This window comes from Natator depressus, chromosome 6, assembly GCF_965152275.1.
Source record: "Natator depressus isolate rNatDep1 chromosome 6, rNatDep2.hap1, whole genome shotgun sequence".
NCBI classification, from domain to species: Eukaryota; Metazoa; Chordata; order Testudines; family Cheloniidae; genus Natator; species Natator depressus.
In genome coordinates, this window is record NC_134239.1 from 30,372,623 (window position 1) to 30,394,375 (window position 21,753).

Genomic DNA, 21,753 nt, shown 5'->3' on the forward strand with positions numbered 1-21,753 from the left:
TCCAAAATCTGAGAGGGACAGGGTGTGGAGCATGCTTTCAGAAGTCTTAAAAGAGCAACACTCTGATGCAGAAACTACAGAACCCAAACCATCAAAAAAGAGAAACAACCTTCTGCTGGTGGCATCTGACTCAGATGATGAAAGCGAACATGTCGGTCTGCACTTTTTTGGATCGTTATCGAGCAGAACACGTCATCAGTGTGGATGGCTGAAGCATGAAGGGACATGAATCTTTAGCGCATCTGGCACAAATATCTTGCAACGCCAGCTACAACGGTGCCATGCAAACGTCTGCTCTCACTTTCAGGTGACGTAAACAAGAAGCGGGCAGAATTATCTCCTGCAAATGTAAACAAACTTGTTTCGTCTGAGTGATTGGCTGAACAAGAAGTAGGACTGAGTGGACTTTGTTTTATTTTTGAATGCAGTTTTTTGTACCTAATTCTACATTTGTAAGTTCAACTTTCATGATAAAAAGATTGCATTACAGTTCTTGTATGAGGTGAATTGAAAAATATGATTTCTTTTTTACAGCAAAAATATTTGTAATAAAAAAATTAAGTGAGCACTGTACGCTTTGTATTCTGTGTTGTAATGGAAATCAATATATTAGAAAATGTAGAAAACATCCAAAAATATTTAAATTAAATAAATGACATTCTATTATTTAACAGTGCAATTAATTGAGATTCATTTTTTCCATCGCTTGACAGCCCGAGTAAAAACAGTGATCATTGACCACTGATGCAGTAGTTCAGTGCTAAGGGAGCCTTTTCAGCTTTCTGAAAGCTTTTTAAGACCGGCTTCTGTTTTCATTTTTCAGGTTGACTTTCCCTCCCTGGCTTTTGATACTGTATACAAAATTCCGCAAGCTGCAAACTGTTTGGTACATCATTCAATAGAAACATTGGAAAAAAATGTAAAGGAGCGTCTTCTTGCTATTCTTGCCAAAGATGGCACCCTTGGGTATGTTCATCTATTGTAGCAATATTTTATCTTTCTACGTGTACAGAACTCTGTGAAGAGGAAATTAAGTACATAACTTTAGTTAAATTTCCTCTATATTAGTCTGAAATATTAGCTTAGTGTTTTTGAAGTCCTGTGATTGACTTCAGTGTTCTGTATGTACCCCAGAAAACAGTGGTCTTGAAATTACACCTACTTGTTTTTTCCACAGCTTGTACCTAGGCATCTTCCTTATTACTAGACTTTTCTCTTTTTGACCCCTTTCTTCAAAATGTGCTTGTTCGGACCTCTTCAGACTGTAGGACAGTGGTGGCAAATTAATGACCTGGCAGGTGCTGTGAATGAATTTCTGGCTTTTGGGAGATGAGGGCAGTGGTTATTTAAAATGTTGCAAGGCTACGAGAGAACTAGAGAAGGAAGGAGAAAATGGGAGACTAGAGCTCTACTAAGGGTGGTGCCTGACAATTTTATAGATGCTGTATCTGTTTAACATCAGTTCCTCTATTAGAACAGGATTACTGGCCAGGATTCTGTATTTATAACAGTCTTAACTTCATAAACAGCACAACATTCTCCATTAATAAGACTGAAATACTGTTGTGAGGGGAGCCTCCTTTGTGACTATATCTGACTCTCTCTCTCTTCCCCCCCCCCCCCTTCCCCCCTACCTGGGAAGGAGATAACAAGCAACACTCTGTCCCATCTCCTAAAACTTGTCATCCTTACTAAAGGCTGACGCACACTCTATAGCCACATATGCCCCCTTTCTTTCGCATAAATGAGGCTTGTGTGCCTGGGTTTAGCTGTGCAGCGCTCATTATGAAGAGATTCAGTAGAACTGGAAACACAGGAACCCATTTTTTGGGGGAAATCTATGTAATAAACTTTTCACAGAACGGTTGATAAGTAAGTTTCCCAAAGCTGCTATATACGCTTGAGAAATCACTAAAAGAAATTAGAGATCACTAAAAGAAATTAGGATATTGTAGGTGGCAGTCTTCCTGTGTCATCTGTGCTGAACTAACATTGCAGTATGGCATTCGGTGCTCTGCCCTACTCAATTTCGGATGAAACTTCAAACGATGATAAAGTTCTGATTGCTTTGAGCAACAATCTACCATTTCAGTGGTACCTTCCTCACTGCCTACTTAAAACTTTGTAGGTTGTATTCGATCTTGGAGGTAGATGAATTGACTTACGTATGGGCTTTGGCAAGTGCTTTGGTATTCTTCAGAGTAACGATAGTCATTTTTATGAACTAAACTGCTCTTTGGACTGTCTGCAGGCTATCAAAGGAAGATAAAGAATTTTTGTGGGAGAAGCGACAATATTGCCATGGACACACAAACAGCCTTCCAAAAATATTAGCTAGTGCCCGACACTGGGACTGGGCAAGTCTTCCTGAAATCTACTCACTGCTTCAGCAGTGGCCTCCCCTACCTCCTTTGACTGCACTGGAACTACTGGATTCAAAGTAAGTGAACTTCATAAATTATAGAAACAAATGCACAATTTGTAATTGTGCATTTAAATTGGATGTTTAACTTTTTTCCAATGTTGTTTTATTGTGCAAATAGTTAGCATGCTCATTTGTAATTCACTGTAGAATTTGTCATCCGCTGCTGAATTACTACAAGTTTTGTAGGGTGCTGCAAAATGCATTGTAATTTTGTTTACAAGCTATGGCTTCCATTAACTTAAATTGTTTCTCTTTGGCTTGCATGGTTAGAGGTAGCTACTGAATGGGCTTCTAGTTAAAGTGTACTTTGATTAGGGTTTGATTACCAACAAAAGATGACTTCAAAACTCTCATTTATAAGAGGATTATCTGGATTTCCTTCACTTGTAAAATATATGGCCTAAATTTTTATACCAAAAAAACCCCTTGTCTACATTTCAAAAACGGATTTAATTTCTTTGATAAACTCAGACAAATTGACATCCTACCATGACATTACAAGAGAAGACTTTAGTGACTCACTTCAAAATCTATCCTTTTACTATGAGAATAGGTTTGCTATCTAAGCAAGCTGCTAAGACAATAAATTGTTAGAGATAGGCATCCCTGTGCCTGTGTTTATACTGTGCATTCTACGTGGAGGGCCTGATACTGTTGGGAGTGTGTAAGCACTGCCACAATAAAAATGTTAGCTCCCAAGACTTAGTCGTGTTTCATGTGTATCTCTGCTGAGGTTAAAATCAATAACAGTGAGTGTGGAGTTGTGATGCTCTTGCAGGTTTGCAGATCAGGAACTGCGAACCACAGCTGTGAATTGGATTGAGGCAATAAGTGATGATGAGTTAACAGACTTCCTCCCCCAGTTCGTGCAGGTGAGATTTATTGCTTTCCCTTTTTGTACATTTTCCAACATTAGAACTCTTGAAGAAAACATTTTTTGGTATATTTTAGATGCAAAAACACATCTGGGTCCTTTTTTAATTAATGTTGCCATTAGAAGGTTAGGTACAGAGGTGCTATGAGTGATATTAAGTTAGTTAGTTTACATGCTGGGTTAGGTAGAACAAAAAACAATTATATTAGCACCTTCTGGATTCGTGAAAGACTTTGGTGTACAAAATGGTCACTTTTTAAACTTTTATATAAAAACAATAAAAAATAAAATGAAACAAAACATACAAATGCATAAGGTGGAAATAGCATATAAATAACAAAATTCAACGTTCATTATTTGCAAAACCTTGGGGGGGGGGGGGCGGGAGGGAGGGAAGTGACCCCATAGAGGTCATGCAAAGCATCAGTTATTAAAATGACTAAATAGGTAAATAAGTGAGCAAACAACCTGTCAGTATTGGGGACTAATAAATACTTAACTGAAAAGGTAAACAATAATTTTCATGTGTGACTAGACATCCCAGTATTTTTTCCAAGCGCTTCTCTTAGACAGTGTTTTTTTTTTCCAGTAATGCAGTAGTAGAGTGCTCTCACTAACCCAGTCTGTGTATGAAGGAGGAATTGAAGATTTCCATCTTCTCAAAATAACTTTTTGGCCACTACAATAGTTATTGCAATCCATTTCTTCATACCATCTGGTAATAACAAATCATCCAGCACCCCTATACTATGCAAGCTTCAACAAGGAACGATGGTGACACTTAGTGTTTTTGAGAGTGCACTGAATATGGTGATCCGGAACACATGCATTTTTTGACAGGTGTATAGAGGATGTGAAAAAGGTTCGCATGTGGCTCTTTGCATCTCTAACATTTTGCCATATGTTACCAATCGAGACTTAAACAAAAGTTCTGGAGTCCAGTAATGCCTGTTTTTTGTATTTTGTTCTGGAGGAATTGCAAGGATAAAGAACTTGAAGTATCTTTCTTTCACATTAAGCCAGTTATCCTCCTGGGTTTCTGTTGCGGTACTAAGGCCAAGTTTTTTTTTTCGGGGTGGGGGGAGGTTCCCCCATTTTTCTTTCAGACTGAGATTGAAAGGGTACTGCAAAGCATTAAGGCACTTTAAGTAATTTCTCCAAAGTTAAGTTTGTTTCCTTATTTCTTAACATGCTCTTCTAGAGGTGAGAGAGTTAAAACAGACCAATTGTCTCCCTATCTTTGCATGAATCCTTAAGCATAGCTGCTGAAAGAAGGAACTGAGAGACAGTGGTAGCTGTTCTTCGTTATCATGTGATCAAGGGAAACCAGTTTATCACTTTGTATTGTATATTCAATTTTTGTTCCTTTTTCTATCCAAATTGTCTAAGCGTGGAGTTGGCCTTAATCTTGAGGCATGGGTTATCCCATAGTGGTATGAAGAGAATTAGTAAGATCAGATGCTGTAATTGTCTTAACACCTTGCAGGATGCCCCAAGTAGATGCAAACATTGGATTTTCCCTTAAGGGTGTGGGTAGCCTTTAAAGTATAGAAGAAAGGGAGCCAAATGGCATAGCTAAGTGTGGTGGTTTTTTTGGTCTCAAACCAGGCTGGTATGTATACAGAGGCACTGGAGAGGGAACCATCTTACAATAGGACACATTTGGAATGCTAGATAATAGAGATACAAATCTGGCAACCCCATACCTCCAGTTGCCCAGGATGTTTTAAGGGTCTTGTGTGACAAACAAGGCTGTTTTTATCCCGTATAAATTGCATGATAAGCCGATTTATTGAGCAAAAAGTGAGGGAGTAACCTTTAAAAGCCAATAGGCTAATGACATAAATCAATCTGGGGCAGATATTTATTTTGGCTATTTTTGTTCTCCTGAGCAAGGATAGAGGTGGGGGAAATGTCATTACTGACATCCCTGGTTATTTTAATATATAGTCTATATTTATAAAATTGTTACTCTTTAAAATACCACTATAGCTTCAGGTGTCTGTTTTAAATTAGTTTCTCAATCATCTAAACTTTCACAGATTATCTGGAATTAATAGCCAAAGCTAGTGGGTTTACTCTGCTCTGAGCCCCTAAAGATCCTCTGACCACCACTGAACTTTAAATGTTATAGGTAACCCCCCAAAACAACCAAAGGCAGTGTATAATCCAATATAAAAATTGACTGATTTTCTTACATTTAGGCATTGAAGTATGAAACTTACCTGGACAACTCTTTAGTCAGATTCATTTTGACTCGGGCATTAGGAAATATTCAAATAGCACACTGTGTATATTGGTAAGAACATGTCTTTCATTATCATTTAATTATAGTCAGATTGGTGTTTCCAGAATAAAGTAATTTGTCTAAATGCTAAAATTTCAATAATGTTTGACAGGTCAATGGATGTTACATCAAGTCAGCATAATATGCAAAAGATAGTGTTCCTTGTAATAAAACCAAATGAATCCATAAGAACCATATACGTATAGTTTTCAGAATTACATTACTTGCTGTAAATCAGTAACTACTTATGTGTGTGCAGCGTTGTGTAATATCGCTTGTTAACAGACTTTTTTTAAAAAAGGCTTGCTACTGAACTCTATCTAAAATGTTCACTTTAGAGGGGAAATATTGCTTTGTAGGGAAAACTAGTAACTTAAATACCTGCTATTTCAGGCTTCTGAAGGATACCCTACATGATGCAAAGTTTGGGGTAAGGTATGAGTGTATTCTTGGTGCCTTCCTCTCGGTTTGTGGAAAAGGACTGAGGGAAGAGCTGGAAAAGCAGACCAGACTGGTACAGCTTTTGGGAGTGGTTGCAGAAAAAGTAAAACAAACAAGTGGATCTGCTAGGCAGGTGCGTATGCGTAACTTTTAATTGTGTGTGTTAAAGAGGGATACAACTGACTTGAATTTCAAAGTAAATTTACTCAGCTTTCACATTAAATACAGCACTGTATAAAAGTGTAGTTGTGTTTCATCAACAGATGTTAAACGTTTCTTCAACAGAGTAATAAAAAAATCAACAGATTTTTGTCAATGACTAATCTTCAAATGTTAGCTGTAGCTTTGGTGGGGGAGTAGCTATGATGCGAGGAAAGGAACTGACAATGAAAAACTTCACTGGCATGGCATTAGGGCTGTACTGGTGGGGTTATGTTTTTTGGATGAGAAATAAAATAGAAGTTGTGACTGTGGTCACTTAAAATCCCATGGCACTCCTCAGGAATTAGGGCATTGGCTCTGCTGTTCTACACAATTACTTTGCTTGTCAAAAATATCCCTGTTGGTATTTTAATGGATTAACGACAGTTCTGCATTTATTGTTGTTTATTTTGCTCTCAGGTTGTCCTGCAAAGTGGTATGGAACGTGTACAGTCCTTTTTCATGAAGAACAAATGCCGTTTGCCTCTCAGTCCCAGCCTTGTGGCAAAAGAATTAAATGTCAAGGTACAGTATGGAAAGATTTTAAAATCAGCATTACATGCTTGTAATTCCTGAAAATGATCAAAGTGTAGAAAGGAATACTTCATATATATGAAACGCGTTACACTGGTGGGGGAGCTTTTTTAATAAGAGCCTTTAGAACTAGACAATAAAATTAAATTAGCTGAGCAGAGACCAAGATTATGGAAATATTTGTTACACAGCTAGACCAAGGTCTGATTTTAATTTGCTACTTCATCAAAATCCAGTGGAGCTCTTCTTGCATAGCAGCAAGGACCTGGTCATACATGAAAGTCATAAAAACATTGTGTGAGAACAGAGGAAGTTTCAAAGTACGTGAATGGAAAAGTTAGACAGCCTCCAGCAATGGTCAAGGGAGAAAGAAATGTACAAGACTGGCTGCTAATATTTTGAAGTATATATTGTGGGATGGAGCTAACCAGCTGTGTGATTGGATGTGTTCCTCCATGCTAGGGAGGCAAAGACTCTATATTTTAAAATATGAGGTTTTTATGCAACTGGGAAGGTTAGTGAAAGCGAAGTTGCAAAACGTGCAAGATCTGACAGTCTTTAAAGCCTCTGAAGCACAAGTTGCATACGCAGTCTTACGTGCTTAATACAACACTTATGCATTACACAATACATATACTAAGGTTGTAAAATAAGATTATAACCCCATTCCCTTTTGAGGCTGAAGTTATAAATGCAAGCAGAAGGCTGGCTGGAACAAGAAAACACTGGAGTTCTGAATTTCATGCTGTGAAAAGAGGAACTCTGTCTCAGAAATTGTATAAGCCTCAACACTGCTGACACTTAAATCAGAAACCAATAGAAACTAGAATGTTCCAGGAGACAGCTACAGTAATATGATTCTAATGGGTGTGGGGCAGAGAAATGACAAGCTGTAAAACTTCTGAATAAATTGATATCAAACTAACATTTACTGAACGTTGGTCCTAATCGCCATGAGGGACCTGGTGGAGAAGATGAATTGAAGGGAACATATTATGTAATCAGTGGAAACTAGGAAACTGAGATATGGGAAAGCTCCACATTTGTATTCTCTTCAGATCTCAAACTTACAGTTCAGAGGCAGCAGTAAATCCAACTTTGAATAGCTTCTTCAGTTAAGAATGTCGGTCCCCATTTTTATTCATTTTTTTTATTTTGTGTGTTAGAAAATAGCCTATCTTGCAATACCAGCATATGTACAAAAATTTCACAAATATAAAACAAGGGATTGCTGCCCAAAATAAGCAGATGTGTTGCCCATAATCACCTTGGTGAAAGAGCCTGAATACCTGCATGGACTTTACACCATTTGTTGGTAATCAAACTGACCCTCAGCCTAATAAAGGCAGTAAATCCAAAAATCATGGGGCATATGGAGAATGCTCTGCCTCTAGCCCAGAGATGTTCAGATCTAGGGATTTTTGTCTAAAGTTTTGTCCAAACGATCTAAGCTGTTGTGACAGCACATAAGGAGAGGCATGGACATGTTTTCTTTGGGGCATGTTTATCCCACCAAACTCAGGGTAATAGTCATGTCCATCATACAAGGCCACCAAGAGGGAGGGGCAAAAACGGCAGTATAAGTGGCGTTGCAACCTGGCGCACAGTCACAGCACCACTCACTTATATTTGGCCTGGTGGCCTCTCCGTTGTGAGTGACAGGCAGCTGGGCCAGAAGTTGAGTGCACTGTGACCCTGCATACCAGGTTGCAACACACACAGCGGGGAGCTGGGACCAGCCCCATGGGACAGGAGCCACTGCTGCCAGGTTAGCGTGATGCAGGTAATCTCCCACACCCTACCCCGCTCCCACCTCTGCTCAGTGGTAAGTTTGGAAGGGTGGGAGGCCTCAGTTTCTTCTTTTGCCCTAGTCCCCCAAAAAGCCCTCTGCAGCTCTGCCTTTCCATATTTTAGGAGAAATGGGAGGTGGTGTGCAGACTTCTGAAAAACTCATGATTCCAACCAGGAAGACAACCTAGTAAAGATTTTTTTTTTAAATAACTATTTCAAGTTAGGAAATATATTTGTTAGTGATACTGGCATATTAAAATACACATGCCAGTAAAATGTTATGTCACTTGATTGTATACCAGCATACAGAAGACATTGTTAGGGAAGAGGCAGAATGACCAAAAGGAGGAGTGCTGTCACTACTGTTAACTAGCAGGCATGTCAGAACTGGGCATTCACGTGATAGTGATTGGAAGATTAAACTCCATTCCAGGATGTTAGGCGTATAGGCTGGTGAATTGGGGGCAATGAAGCATTTTAACCTGATTTTTAAATATGCATGTCAGATGTGAGTCTATTAACTATCAACACCAAAATTTAAAAATCTGTCGGGTCTCACAAAAACAGTAATGTTTAGTTACTGGTTGTGTGATGCTCTCAGGAATGGGACTATGAGACAACACACTGAAGAGATACTACTTCGTGATATATTGCCACTTCATCGATCTCAGAACTTGCCTTGTTACAGGGTGTGCAAACATTCCAAGTATTAGTGACTTTGTCTGGCAGGCTAGCAATTTTAAATCTCATCTGCAAACTATTAATGTTCTGTTTTATTTGAAAGCCAAAAATGTTATCACTTGGTATCCTGCTAAGGATTAAACTATCATGTACTTGCAGGCATGTTCCTTCTTCAATTCTAATGCAGTACCATTAAAAATCACATTGGTGAATGCAGATCCTCTGGGAGAAGAAATTAATGTTATGTTTAAAGTAAGTTTTTTTTTGGGGGGGGGGGGTTCTCCCCTGTTCTACTGGAGGAAAGAGATGGGGTTATGACAGCTAATGCCAACAAAACTGGCTAGCTTTGCCACATATCTACAGGCTGTTAGCTGCATCTTGAATCTTCTCTTTATATTTAGAAACTGGCTTAAGTAACTGGATGAATGAAAATAGCTAACCCCGCAAGAGTGGTTCACATTTTGTACTTACATGGCTCCCATTGTGGTCATATCTTAGTGCTTCACAATCTTTAATGTATTTATCTTCACAACACCCCTGTGAGGTAGAGCAGTATTAGCCCATTTTACAGATGGGGAAATTGAGGCAGACACACACTAAGTGACTTTCCCAAGGTCACGCCCTGTCCATAGTGTAGCTAGGAATTAAATGTTTCCCAAGGCCAAGTCTAGTGCTCTAACCATTAGACGAGCTTACCTCTCCTCCCCTTCTTGGAGTGAAAGTGTAAGGTTTAAAAAGAAAGACTATGTTCATCTTTCAAACAGTATATCTCAAGGGCTAACTGAGATGTCTGTGTATTGTATAAACTGAAAATCAGCATTTTATGTATACAAACTTCATTATGGCCCATCATTTATCCTTTCTCTACACTTAGCAGAGGAAACAAGTCATTCACAATTTAAGAAGAAAAGTATGGTTTTTCTCTTATCTGTCTAGTTCATTGTTCAAAGTATCCTTTTTCTGCTTTTTATTTAAGGTTGGAGAAGATCTGCGACAAGATATGTTGGCTTTACAAATGATAAAAATCATGGACAAAATCTGGCTGCAGGAGGGACTGGACCTGCGGATGGTTATCTTCAAGTGCCTTTCAACTGGAAAAGATCGAGGTACCGTAACCAGATAGAAACTGCCCAATGTATTCCTGTACTTGTCCCCGTGAAGGGCTCTACAACAGATTCGTGGCATCATGCCTCAATCAGTTAAAAGCCCACCGGTTCCTTGTGAATGGCAGATGTGTGTAACAATGAATGCTAGCAATAGACACCTCCCCCCCCCCGAGGGAAACTCAACACAAGAGCAAGAGTGCTTTACAAGTTTAATAGTATTGTGAAACTAAACTGATTGGAATCACCCAGTAGTTTGCTTCAGTTTGTTGGAGATACTCTTCTGCTCTTCACCACTGAGCTCCTTGGTGATCCTTACAGTTAAAGATCAGTGGAACAAAAAAGAAACATGAAAATGAAAGAGAAACAGAAATTAGATGCAGTGGAGAAAAACAGAACTGAGAAGGATGGATGGAATACAGTAGCAATGCTAATTCTGGCATCCCATATAATATTTTCAGAGATCTATTTAGATCAAAATTGAACTGATAAAATGTTTGAAGCCACCACCATGACATCAGTCCATCAGAAGAGATGATCAAACTCACAGGGAGACAGGTTAGAATCAGTACTTGCGTACCTTTATTAATACTTTCAGGTTTTAAAAAGGAAAATTTTAAAAATCCAATAAACTTTGCACCACATACTCTGTTTACACAGGAATGAGGCAGCCTTTTCTTCAACACTTGTTTTGACTGGATTTGATTCACAAAACATTAAATGCCTTGGAGCTTAAATAGTGGAAGGTGTCCTACACAGGCAATTATTGACTAATGCATTGTGGGCCTGATCTTGAGCAGCACTGAGAACTTGCAGCTCTTTGAAGTCAGTTGGGTCTGACCCAAAGGCACCCACAAAAGCACAAATGACAACTTTAGTACTATAAATACTGGCATCCAGATAAATGTGTCTGAGAATAAATTGCTTTTTGAATACGAAAGCTTTGCTTTGGAATGTACAGAAAGTATTTCTTCCCATCTTAAAACTGTGCTCTAGACTGACGTACCATGTAATGCCTTTTTTTCTTATCAGTCTAATAGTGTTTTTAAAGTACTTCCAGTGTAATGAACAAAAATGGAAGCTCTATTACAGATTTGTGCCTGCTGCTTCCCCTCCTTCTCCACAAAACACACAAACCTACTATCCAAATAGGGATTTGTGGTTTAGCTATAGGAATTCTTACTTTTTCATAGCCACTTCTCCTAAATAAGGCCCCTTGTAGCACCACATATTGAGTATTGTGTTGCTCTAGAAATAAGTCAACTTGGAGCCTCTTCTACTCCAGCATGTCACTTATACTACAGAGTTAGTCACCTAAATTACTTAGGAGTGCACATGAGATACTTTACAGTCATTACGTAATGATTATACCCAGTGGTGAGCTGGAGCCGGTTCGCACCAGTTTGCTGGACAACCGGTTCTAAAAGGGCTTCTAAATTTAACTACTGGCCAAAAGTGGCACCTTAGGCGCCGACTCCGTGGGTGCTCTGGGGCTGGAGCACCCACGGGGGGAAAATTTGATGGGTGCAGAGCACCCACCAGCAGCTCGCCACCCCGCACCTGGCCCCAGCTCACCTCACCTCTGCTCCACCTCTGCCTCCTCCCCTGAACCTGCTGCCCCACTCTGCTTCTCTTCTCCTCCCCCCCCATTCAGCTGTTCACATGGGAAGCCTGGGAGGGCTGAGAAGCAAGCAGGGGCTTCGTGCTCAGGCCCAGGGAGGCGGTGGGGAGCGGTTCCCCTGTGCATGCCCCCCCCAGCGTCACCTGCTGCGGCGCAGGTGGCCCTCCTCACGTCCCGTCGTCGTCCCCCCCTCCCCCCAGTTCACCTCCCTGGGCCTGAGTGTGAAGCTGCTGCTTGCTTCTCACCTTCCCCTCCACCCTCCACCCCCCCCCCCCCCCCCGCTTCCTGTGTGAACAGCTGATTCGTGGGAAACCAGGGGTGAGCGGTGGAGAAGCAGAGCAGGGCGGCATGTTCAGGGGAGGCGGCGGAGGCGAGCTGGGGTGGGGGAGCTGCCAGTGGGGGCTCTGCAGCCACCAAATTCTCTCTGTGGGTGCGCTCCAGCCCCGGAGCACCTACAGAGTCGGTGCCTAAGGCGCCACTTTTGATGTGATCAGTGGGGGGAGCAGCTGCTCCCCCCATAGCTACGCTACCCCGCCCCTAGGAGCCAGAGGGACCTGCTGGATGCTTCCTGGGAGCTGCCCCAGGTAAGCACCGCTGGGACTCCCCACCTCGCCCCCCGGCAGGTCCCTCTGGCTCTTAGGGGTGGGGTGTGGTGTGGTGGGCACTCACTATGGTGGCCCACGAGACTCTCCTGCCCGGTTCTGGGGGCCATCAGGGGACAAGGGAAGGGGGTGGATGGGGCACTGGTCCTGGGGGTGCGGGCGTGTCAAGGAATGTGGTGGGTTAGATGGGGCAGGAGTCCTGGGGGGCAGGGGTGAGGAGGGAACCAGTTAAGATTTTGGCAGCTCATCACTGATTATACCCAATACTAGTTTTACACAAATGGCATATTTAACCATCTGATAGTTCTTGGAATCAAAGTAGGAGTTACCTAGGATATTCCACAAACCTTAACACAGGTGGTAGTAATACACAAGCCTAATTTGCTTACATACATTTTGTAGTATACTTCGTAAAATTGCCTGCAGAGAGGTTTAGCAGACTAACAAAGTTCATAGATTTTTTTCATTGCTTGAGACTGGGGTTGGGCTCTACATTTTAAAATCAAATGTGTACAGGAGACTTCATACCAAATGAGAGGTAGTAGAAAATATAATGTAAAAATAGGATTTAAACCAGAGCAGTCTTTTCTCTCATGTGTGCTCTCTCACAACTTAATTTTTATGTAAAGGAATGGTGGAGCTTGTTCCTGCTTCAGATACACTTAGGAAAATTCAAGTGGAATATGGAGTGACAGGATCTTTTAAAGACAAGCCACTTGCAGAATGGCTGCGAAAGTATAATCCTACAGAGGAAGAATATGAAAAGGTAATTTCCGTAGTCTTCCTTTAAAATGTTACATTTTAAGTTACAGGAGAATACAACTCTTCTGATTCTGCCACTAAGTAAGTTTTCTAACAATCTGTTTTAAGCTATTCGGGAAGTTGAATTTTCTGTACTGTATCTACTTCAGAAAAGAAATCAAAACTGACTGTAGGATTGTAAAGGAGTCTTTTGGAAACAGTTTAATGTTTCACTTCATAAATGTCTGTGGAAATGTTTTCTAACTGTAGGAAACATTTCACTCCAAAATTAAAAGTAGGGGGAAGCATGACATTCAGAACTTAAGTCCATGAACAGCTACCGCAGTAAATGAAGCAGTGGTTCACATCCACACTTGCTCTTTCAGTGGGCGGTGCATGTCCTCACCAGGAGTGCTTCCGCCGACTGATGTGGGGCATTGTGGGACACTGACAGCTGGATCCTGCACCCCAGGCTCTGCTGATCTGAACTGTCAGCTGGGCATGGGGCTCACAGATCAGAGCCGAGGGCTCCAGCTGACAGGTGATGTAAGTAACCTAGTGTCTACACGAACACTGCATCACCCTAACTATATCAATATAAGTGCTACGCCTTGTGTGGAGGTGGAGTTGTTATGGTGGCGTAGCAGGAGATTTACTTCGGTGGAAGCCGCATTGTAGTGTATACACTGACATAAATAGAATGACATAAGCTGCCTTGCGTTGACCTAACTCTAGTGTAGAACAGTCTCGATTTTAATCTTGGCTTAGAAGATATGGCCCCTTCTCATGCTGCTTCTCCTTTGGATGCAACACTTCGTTATCAGGCTGGGGTATGCAGATATGGTGAACACACGTTCTTTGGCCTTGTGCTTTATCTCTGAACAGCCTTTTCTCTACCTTATCTGCCTTCTGACCCCCAAAAACCTAACAAATTGCCTTTCCCCTTAGCAGTACAGTGTACAGAATTTTTCTTAAATGAATAGCTCCCCAAGTAGTCTGAGGGAAGTTTACTTAAGAACTGTCAGCTGCCCAGAGCCACATCCCTATTGTAAAAAGTGTACTCTGAATGAATGATAAACTGAAGTACATTGTTTTTCCCATTGGTAGATTCACTTTGATCTCATTTACTTTTTGCTAATTTCAGGCTTCAGAAAACTTCATCTATTCTTGTGCAGGATGCTGCGTAGCCACCTATGTATTGGGAATCTGTGACCGTCACAACGATAACATAATGCTTCGAAGTACGGGACATATGTTCCATATTGACTTTGGAAAGTTTTTGGGCCATGCACAGACGTTTGGTAGCTTTAAAAGGTATCTTCTGCAGTTTAGCATTTGAGAATGCAAGCAACTTCCCTTTTGCATTTTTCTTCTCACGATTTAACATCTAAATTTTTGTTATCACGATCCTCAATGTGAACTTAGTATTGTCTTCAAGCTCCTGTGTATGTGGGTCCCACTCATGGTTCACTTGTCTTCTGCACAGGAATGCAGGAAGTTTTCTCTAGCAGTGTCCACTAGGGGTCGGACATGCTCTTCCGTTTCTCCACACAAGAGCATAAAGGGCAGGGTGACCCAACTGCCAGCCCGTTCCTTCTGACCGTCCTGGCAGAGAGTTGGAACTTCTGAGTCCCTTTTTACAGCTTTTAGATTGTAGCTTAGGAGAAAGTTAGTTTTTATATTTTATTGCCTCTTGGCTTAAAAAAAAAAAAAAGTAATTGTATTTTTAAAGGTAGTTGGTAGCAATACTGGGTTTCGGCCATGATGCCTCAACCACGCTTACTGGATTTTAAATCTTGCCTGTTGCGTAGAAGAGTAATTCCACTTGAAGAGACGAAGAGACATGTTTGGAGGCTGCAGAGATGTGTAGGTTGCATTTATTCCATGGAAGGAGGGAACAGTAAAACTGGCAGACCCAGAGAAGGAAGGGAGAGCCAAAAAATTTGGAAAGGGCTCAGGGAAATGCAGCATGGTACAGGGCGGAACGGACCTTGATTCCGGGCTAGCAGGTCCCGGAGCCAGAACCCAGAGTAGAGGGTGGGCCTGGGTTTCCTAACCAGCCACTGGGGAAGTGGCACCAGCAGGGCAGTGCATAAGAAGACTGCCTGAGCATCTTTGGGAAAAGACTTCCCTCCCCAGAAAGGAAGACCACGATAGTGACCTAGCCAGAGCCCCATATCACGAAGGGGAGGCTGCAGTTCCTGGAGTGAGAGGGGTTCAGAGAACGAGAGGGGAGACACTGCTGGAGGAGGGTGCAGCACCTAGCAGAGCTAATTCCCAGGATGGCCAAGAGGATGCACCATCAGCAGTGAGTTCACCTTGTGACGAGGATCTTCAGTTTTTTCCACATCAGAGTTACCAGGCTCCTAAAAGGTTTAAATCTCCTGTTCCTACAAGAAATGGTATTTGAGTTTAGTGTTTGTGGCTTTAATGAAATGTCTTTTTGAGTCCGTATCTTTTTTTATTCATCATTTATCCATGAAAGCTGAGTTTCTAGTGGCTATTACTTCACCACATAGAGTTAGCTAAAGCCAAGCTCTCATGTCTACCCACCATACACTTTTTTTTTTTCATATGGACAGTTACATTAAGACCTCCGTCCTAAAGTCATACCCAAGTTAATACAGGATTTTCACACTAACCAGTATATTCACTTACCAGTTTTCTATCCTAGGACTCTTGCTTCTCCCGCAGAATCAAAACAAAACTTCATACTGTGGATGTCGGAGCCCTCTTGTATTACCTAAACAAAACAAGACCGTTGAAGAATCTTAGATTGTTTGTGGAATATGGCAGAAGGCTCAGATCAGACCACTCTGTTTCAGCAAGTTTCCACTGACAGAAGTATGTAGAGCAGCTATGTGGTCATCAGTTCACACACTTAATAGACATTTACTCTTTAGTGGCATCATTAGCTGGAAGAGCTGTTCTCCAATCTTTGTTCAGATAACCACCTAACCGCCCACCTCCAAAGAATCAAACTGCTTGCTAATTATAGTAAGTGGGATCCATGTGCACAGGCAATCAAAGGTGAAAGAATGGTTACTTACCTTATAGTAACTGATTCTTCAAGATGTTCTGTGTTTGTGGATCCCACGACTCCCCCTTCATTCTTGCAGCTCAGAATCTTATCATTGGGACTCTGGGCGGCAAAAGAAATTAAGTAGCAGTTGAGGTCATCCCGCCCTTTATGCTCTTGGGTGGGGGAGCAAGAGCACCTAAAGCGCATGCAGGACTCCTAGTGGACACTGCTAAAGAACTTTCTTAACTCCTGTGTAGAGGGCACAAATGCATCATAGGTGGGATCCACATGCATAGACCATCTAGAAAAATAATTTACTGTAAGGTAAGTAACCGTTCTTTTAGGCTGAACCACCCAATTTCCAGAATCCATTTTGGATTCTCATTTTAGACTACTGTGCTTCTGAAAAGTCTACACAATCTCTCCCTGGCCATCAACTTTGGTAGTTACAACTCTGCTTGAAGAATATCAAGGTGTGAAGGCTGCTCCTACATACTGGAGATGTTCTGTGCATTTAAAAACTAGACGCACGGGTGTAGCTTTAAAATAGTTTTTGATCTTCCAGTTGCTGGAATAGTAACATGTGCTAATTGGCACAACTGTAGTCTATATTTCATTTCTATAACTTCAGGAATATCACTTTTTCCGTAAGGATATTATTTTTTAAATGAATTTCCTGGACCAAAAGAGCTTTGCACAAATCAGTGAAAAACCTAGTTTTTATAAAAACCAAACATTTTGGAACCAGGATATTCTAAGATGAGGTTAGTGTAGCTTTTTTTAAATGTTGAGATTGTTTGGGGAACACTTAACTCTGACCCAGCTACCATGTCATAGCTCTGATCACCAAGGAATAGCTGTGTATAATTTGTGGTATAGCTTCTGTGTGCTGTTTTGGAGGGCATACAATTATATTATTGCATGATGGAGTACCCTAAACTTGATCAGGAATCGAAAGAGATATGGTGAGGACCCAGGGGTATTATCTGCTGTATACTTTGGAGTGTGGAAGAAGTAAATTGCACAGTCTGGGTCACAGACCAATGGTGAATGAGAACATTTTCCTATAATGCATATGGAGGATGAGTTGAAACATCTGTGTTTGACTGTCAGCAAGTGGATAATGTGAAGAGGAACAGAATTCATGTTTGGATGGATGGATCCTTATGCGCTGGATGATATACTGTATTAGTGTGGGATGCTGGGTTGTCTCTTCAATGTGCAATGCCAGAGAGCACCAGTGCTGAGGGTCTCTTAGACTAGAGTCCTTCCTCTGCACTGTCATATACCGATGCTGGGGTACTCCATTAGGACGCACTCAGTGCCAGGTCCTGGTGGTCCGCAGCAGACTGGGGATGAAGAGCAGATTCCAAGAGCAACTGTTTGTCGGAAATCTTGCTCCTTTTTTGTCCTAGGGTGGAAAGCCCTGCAAATTTTGCACCTTTCTGTCTGGTGCACCTTCCCCAGACAATTCAGACATGGGTCGTGGGGGTCGCTCGTTGGCATAGGCTTACTGCAGGTTCTGTAGGGTTTAAAGTCTAGGGCTCACGGCATACCCCGGAGCCCAAGGCGGGTGTTAGGGATTGGGGAAACTCTGCTCCCAAACCTTACTATATACACTATCTCCTAACATTAACTACAACTAAACGAAACTAACTGTGCTATGGAAAGAACGCTAAGGGAAGCATTTGCTAGGCAAGCGATCGCAATTCCAATGACCGTCACTGGCAGTAAAAAGGAACTGAGGAGACGTGGGGTTGGCAGGGTCCTATATCCAGCGCCATGAAGGCACCGCTCTTGGGGGCTCCACACCCGACCTGATGGGAGCTGCTATGGGAAAACTTTCCGATGACTGTGTACACATTGCACACACACTTGATTGGAATTGACATGAACAAGCACTTGAAGATGAACCTAAGTTTTTATTCCCTGGTGTTTTCAAATATAGTTGATTTACATTGACAACTTTAACGTAGCTTAGTTTTTTTTGGCTGGGAATTACTACTTTCTGATGTTACCTGGTCACAGAGTAAAACTTTGGATTCATTAATTATTAAATATGATTTTTTGGAAAGAATATTCTTTCCCTTTGAAATCATGGCTGTAACATTAGAATTATGAAGACTGGATCCTACCCTGTGAGTGAGACTGACCTGCTCTCTGCAAGTCCAGTGATTGATTAATGCATGTAGTTCAAGCTCTCGGAAAAATACTGTTTTAGATTAGTAATTAAATTTAGCAAATTGCAACTAAAAGTGCATGAAATTCCAAGAAAGTCCATTTAATAAACTGTATTTTGCTTTCTTTTAAACAGGGATCGGGCTCCTTTTGTGCTAACATCAGATATGGCCTATGTCATTAATGGTGGTGAAAAACCTACTATTCGTTTTCAGTTGTTTGTGGATCTCTGCTGCCAAGCTTACAATTTGATCAGGAAACATGCAAACCTCTTGCTTAACCTGCTTTCGCTGGTAATAGTTTTTATTGCACATAATTTTCTTGTTTAATTGTGGATTTTAGTAACTTCCCTCCTAGGAAGTTATAGCTTCTGACAAATCCAGTCTATACAAAAAACCTAAATTGTTGGCATTTATACTTTAGAAGCACTTCTAAACATGCTGTTACAAGCCAGAAATGTAGTAGTGTTCCTGTGGAAATACTGGGGGTACTTGTTACTGAAATTTTTTTACTTAGTTTTTGCACTACGGAAACTAAAATACAGCATAAATTTCCTACCTCTTACTACAGAAGCTAAAACTAAAGTAACTGCTAAATATTAAGAATTCCAAAACTAATTTTTCTTCAGCTCTGATGTTAACTGACACAATGTGGTGGTGGGAGTAGTTATTGGTTAATAGCATTAGTATTTAATGTAGTACCCAGATGCCCCAATCAAGTTTGGGGCCCTCATGTTTTAATTATTTAAATGTAAAAATAGATTTGATATCTCATTCCAATGTCAAAATAGTAACTCGTCTTCTATAGATGCTTGCTTCAGGGTTACCAGAACTTACTGGAGTTCAAGACTTAAAATATGTCCAAGATGCTCTTCAGCCACAAACTACAGATGCAGAAGCTACAATTTTCTTTACAAGGTACTAGATAAGTGACAAGTGAAACAGAACCAAAATATATAAACTCACCACTTTTTTTTCCTGTTAGAAGCTCCTGCACTAAGATACTAAAACACTGAGACACTGTAATACTTACAGCTTATAGAAGTTCAGTAGTCTTGAAATTATTCTAATTATAAAATAAAATACTAATCTGTTATCTATCACTAATTGAGATCTGTACAGAACTTCATTTTTTGAAATATAGGGCTAAAATGTTGAGGCTGTTTTATTTAAAAAAAATAGTGAAAATTCTAATGCATAAAATTCTGGGAGTAGTGATAGCTTAACAGCTTTATTTTGCTGTCCATCAGACTTGCACATTCATGAGGAAATATTCCCTAAATTGATTCCATAGCTAATATGACTCTTCTAAAGCTGTTTACAGTGGGAACCCTCTTGTTGTGAAGTTGCATCTTTCAAAGAACAACTCTCACTGGAACTGCAGTTTGCCATGTTTTAGAAACCGTTCGGAAATCTAATTATAAATATTTTTGCTGTATCCAGTTTTCACTAAGTGAACTACTGGATCTCCTGCAGCATATTGTTTGTTGATCGTTTAACCTAAATTAATGAAAAATATGGTACGCATACAGCCTTGACAAACTCTGGACAACCTTTGTTGTTCGATATCCAATACTCAAATTTTGGGTAAAGTTATCCCAGCACATGCAGAAATGTCATCATGTCAATGGGCCAATAACCATTTTTTTGTCAAAATGTAATGTGTCCTTTTACCTCAGTGAGGATTTGATATATTTTAGAACTTGGAAGTTAAGGTGCTGACTGACACAATTGGAATGTGTACTCTGAATATGTAATTGTGCTCCAGCATTCAAAGTTATTTTCTCTTTTATAGACTGATTGAATCCAGTTTGGGAAGTGTTGCCACAAAGTTTAATTTCTTCATTCACAACCTGGCTCAGCTGCGTTTTTCAGGCCTACCTTCCAATGATGAGCCCATTCTCTCATTTTCTCCCAAAACATATTCACTTAGACAGGATGGTCGAATCAAGGAAGTGTCCGTGTTTACGTACCAAAAGAGGTACAACCCAGATAAACATTATGTAAGTGTGTGGATTTTATTCCAATTTGTAAATGCTCATTCAGCATGCTTCCACTGCCAGACTTCCTCTCCACTGTTCACTTTTATTCACATGTTCTCTTCCTCCAAATAAATTCAACTCTTATTAACAGAGAATTAGTCTATGCCCCAAAAGTAAAAAAAGGCAGCAAAACATAGCTATTCCTAAATGGGTTGATTCCATTGTTTCTCTCAGCTGCCTATTTACCTACCAAGAATGGGAACAGAACATTATAGTGTACATAATTAATTTAGTGTAGAATACATTACAGGTTTACTGTAATTCTTCCTAAATCAAGCATTATAATCGGGGAATTAAGATTAAATGTAAAAAAGACATGTTAAGGTATGGAGAAGGTACAGTTAGTGTACCCAAACAACCCTGCAGTAACGCTATGCAATAACAGTATGATTAAGAAGTTTAGTTTTTGTGGACCCAGATTAAATTGTTTTTAAAGACCCATGAGATTTTTTTTGCACATGGTGCACGACAGTTATGGTTATTGCAATGCCCTGACTGCCTTTCCATATCTTAATGTGTTTAACGCAGATCTATGTGGTGAGAGTCTTGAGAGAGGGGCAAGTTGAACCAATGTTTGTCTTCCGGACATTTGATGAGTTCCAGGAACTTCACAACAAACTCGGTATTCTCTTTCCTCTTTGGAAGTTACCAGGGTATGTTTCTAATTAAGATACCTCCTGTCCTTTATGTAGACAAAGGAATTTTATATTACATTTTCTTTCACTGAGTTTTTCCAGCGTTGGCATAAGTGTTAAAAGGGGAAGTTCTCACCCTTTACTCTGCTGTTGGGCTCACATCCAGAAATATATCTAATCATGGATGACAACAAAAATAGCCTCTCTCTCTCTCTGAACAGGGGAGGTGTTTCTTTGCTTAGTAAGACATCAGCTTGCTGTATTTGGTTTTTCCTAAGTTCAAATCATTAAGCTACACAAAGTATTTCTTATTTTAAAAGAATTCTCTTTAGTTACCTTTTGAAAGCGTCTCTGAGCTGCTGACATTTGGGGCACAACAATTTTCATGATGCCCTGACGATAAAATTGGAATGAAAATTTGGCAGGGTGTGTGGCCTTTTTGTAAGGGATATACCTTTTTGCCATCCCTATAAAAATCAACCCAAATTTGACCAATCAGTTTGCATATGTTCAGTGGTGACTTCTTATATTTTAGCAGCTAAATTCCCCAGAGACTTTGTCCACATTGAGCATGTT

At 40.5% G+C, this 21,753-nt stretch overlaps 1 protein-coding gene across 1 annotated transcript in view; it reads left to right on the top strand.

Annotated features, from left to right (window-relative positions):
* Positions 1-21,753, top strand: part of PIK3C2A (phosphatidylinositol-4-phosphate 3-kinase catalytic subunit type 2 alpha) — an 86,623-nt gene that overhangs the window by 57,172 nt on the left and 7,698 nt on the right. The window contains exons 15-28 of the mRNA XM_074954931.1: positions 824-966; positions 2,252-2,440; positions 3,204-3,297; positions 5,504-5,598; positions 5,980-6,160; positions 6,649-6,753; positions 9,394-9,486; positions 10,211-10,340; positions 13,190-13,326; positions 14,446-14,615; positions 18,638-18,794; positions 19,309-19,418; positions 20,296-20,503; positions 21,071-21,195. Coding sequence (XP_074811032.1) covers positions 824-966; positions 2,252-2,440; positions 3,204-3,297; positions 5,504-5,598; positions 5,980-6,160; positions 6,649-6,753; positions 9,394-9,486; positions 10,211-10,340; positions 13,190-13,326; positions 14,446-14,615; positions 18,638-18,794; positions 19,309-19,418; positions 20,296-20,503; positions 21,071-21,195 — 1,937 coding nt within the window. The remainder of the gene's footprint in view (positions 1-823; positions 967-2,251; positions 2,441-3,203; positions 3,298-5,503; positions 5,599-5,979; positions 6,161-6,648; positions 6,754-9,393; positions 9,487-10,210; positions 10,341-13,189; positions 13,327-14,445; positions 14,616-18,637; positions 18,795-19,308; positions 19,419-20,295; positions 20,504-21,070; positions 21,196-21,753) is intronic.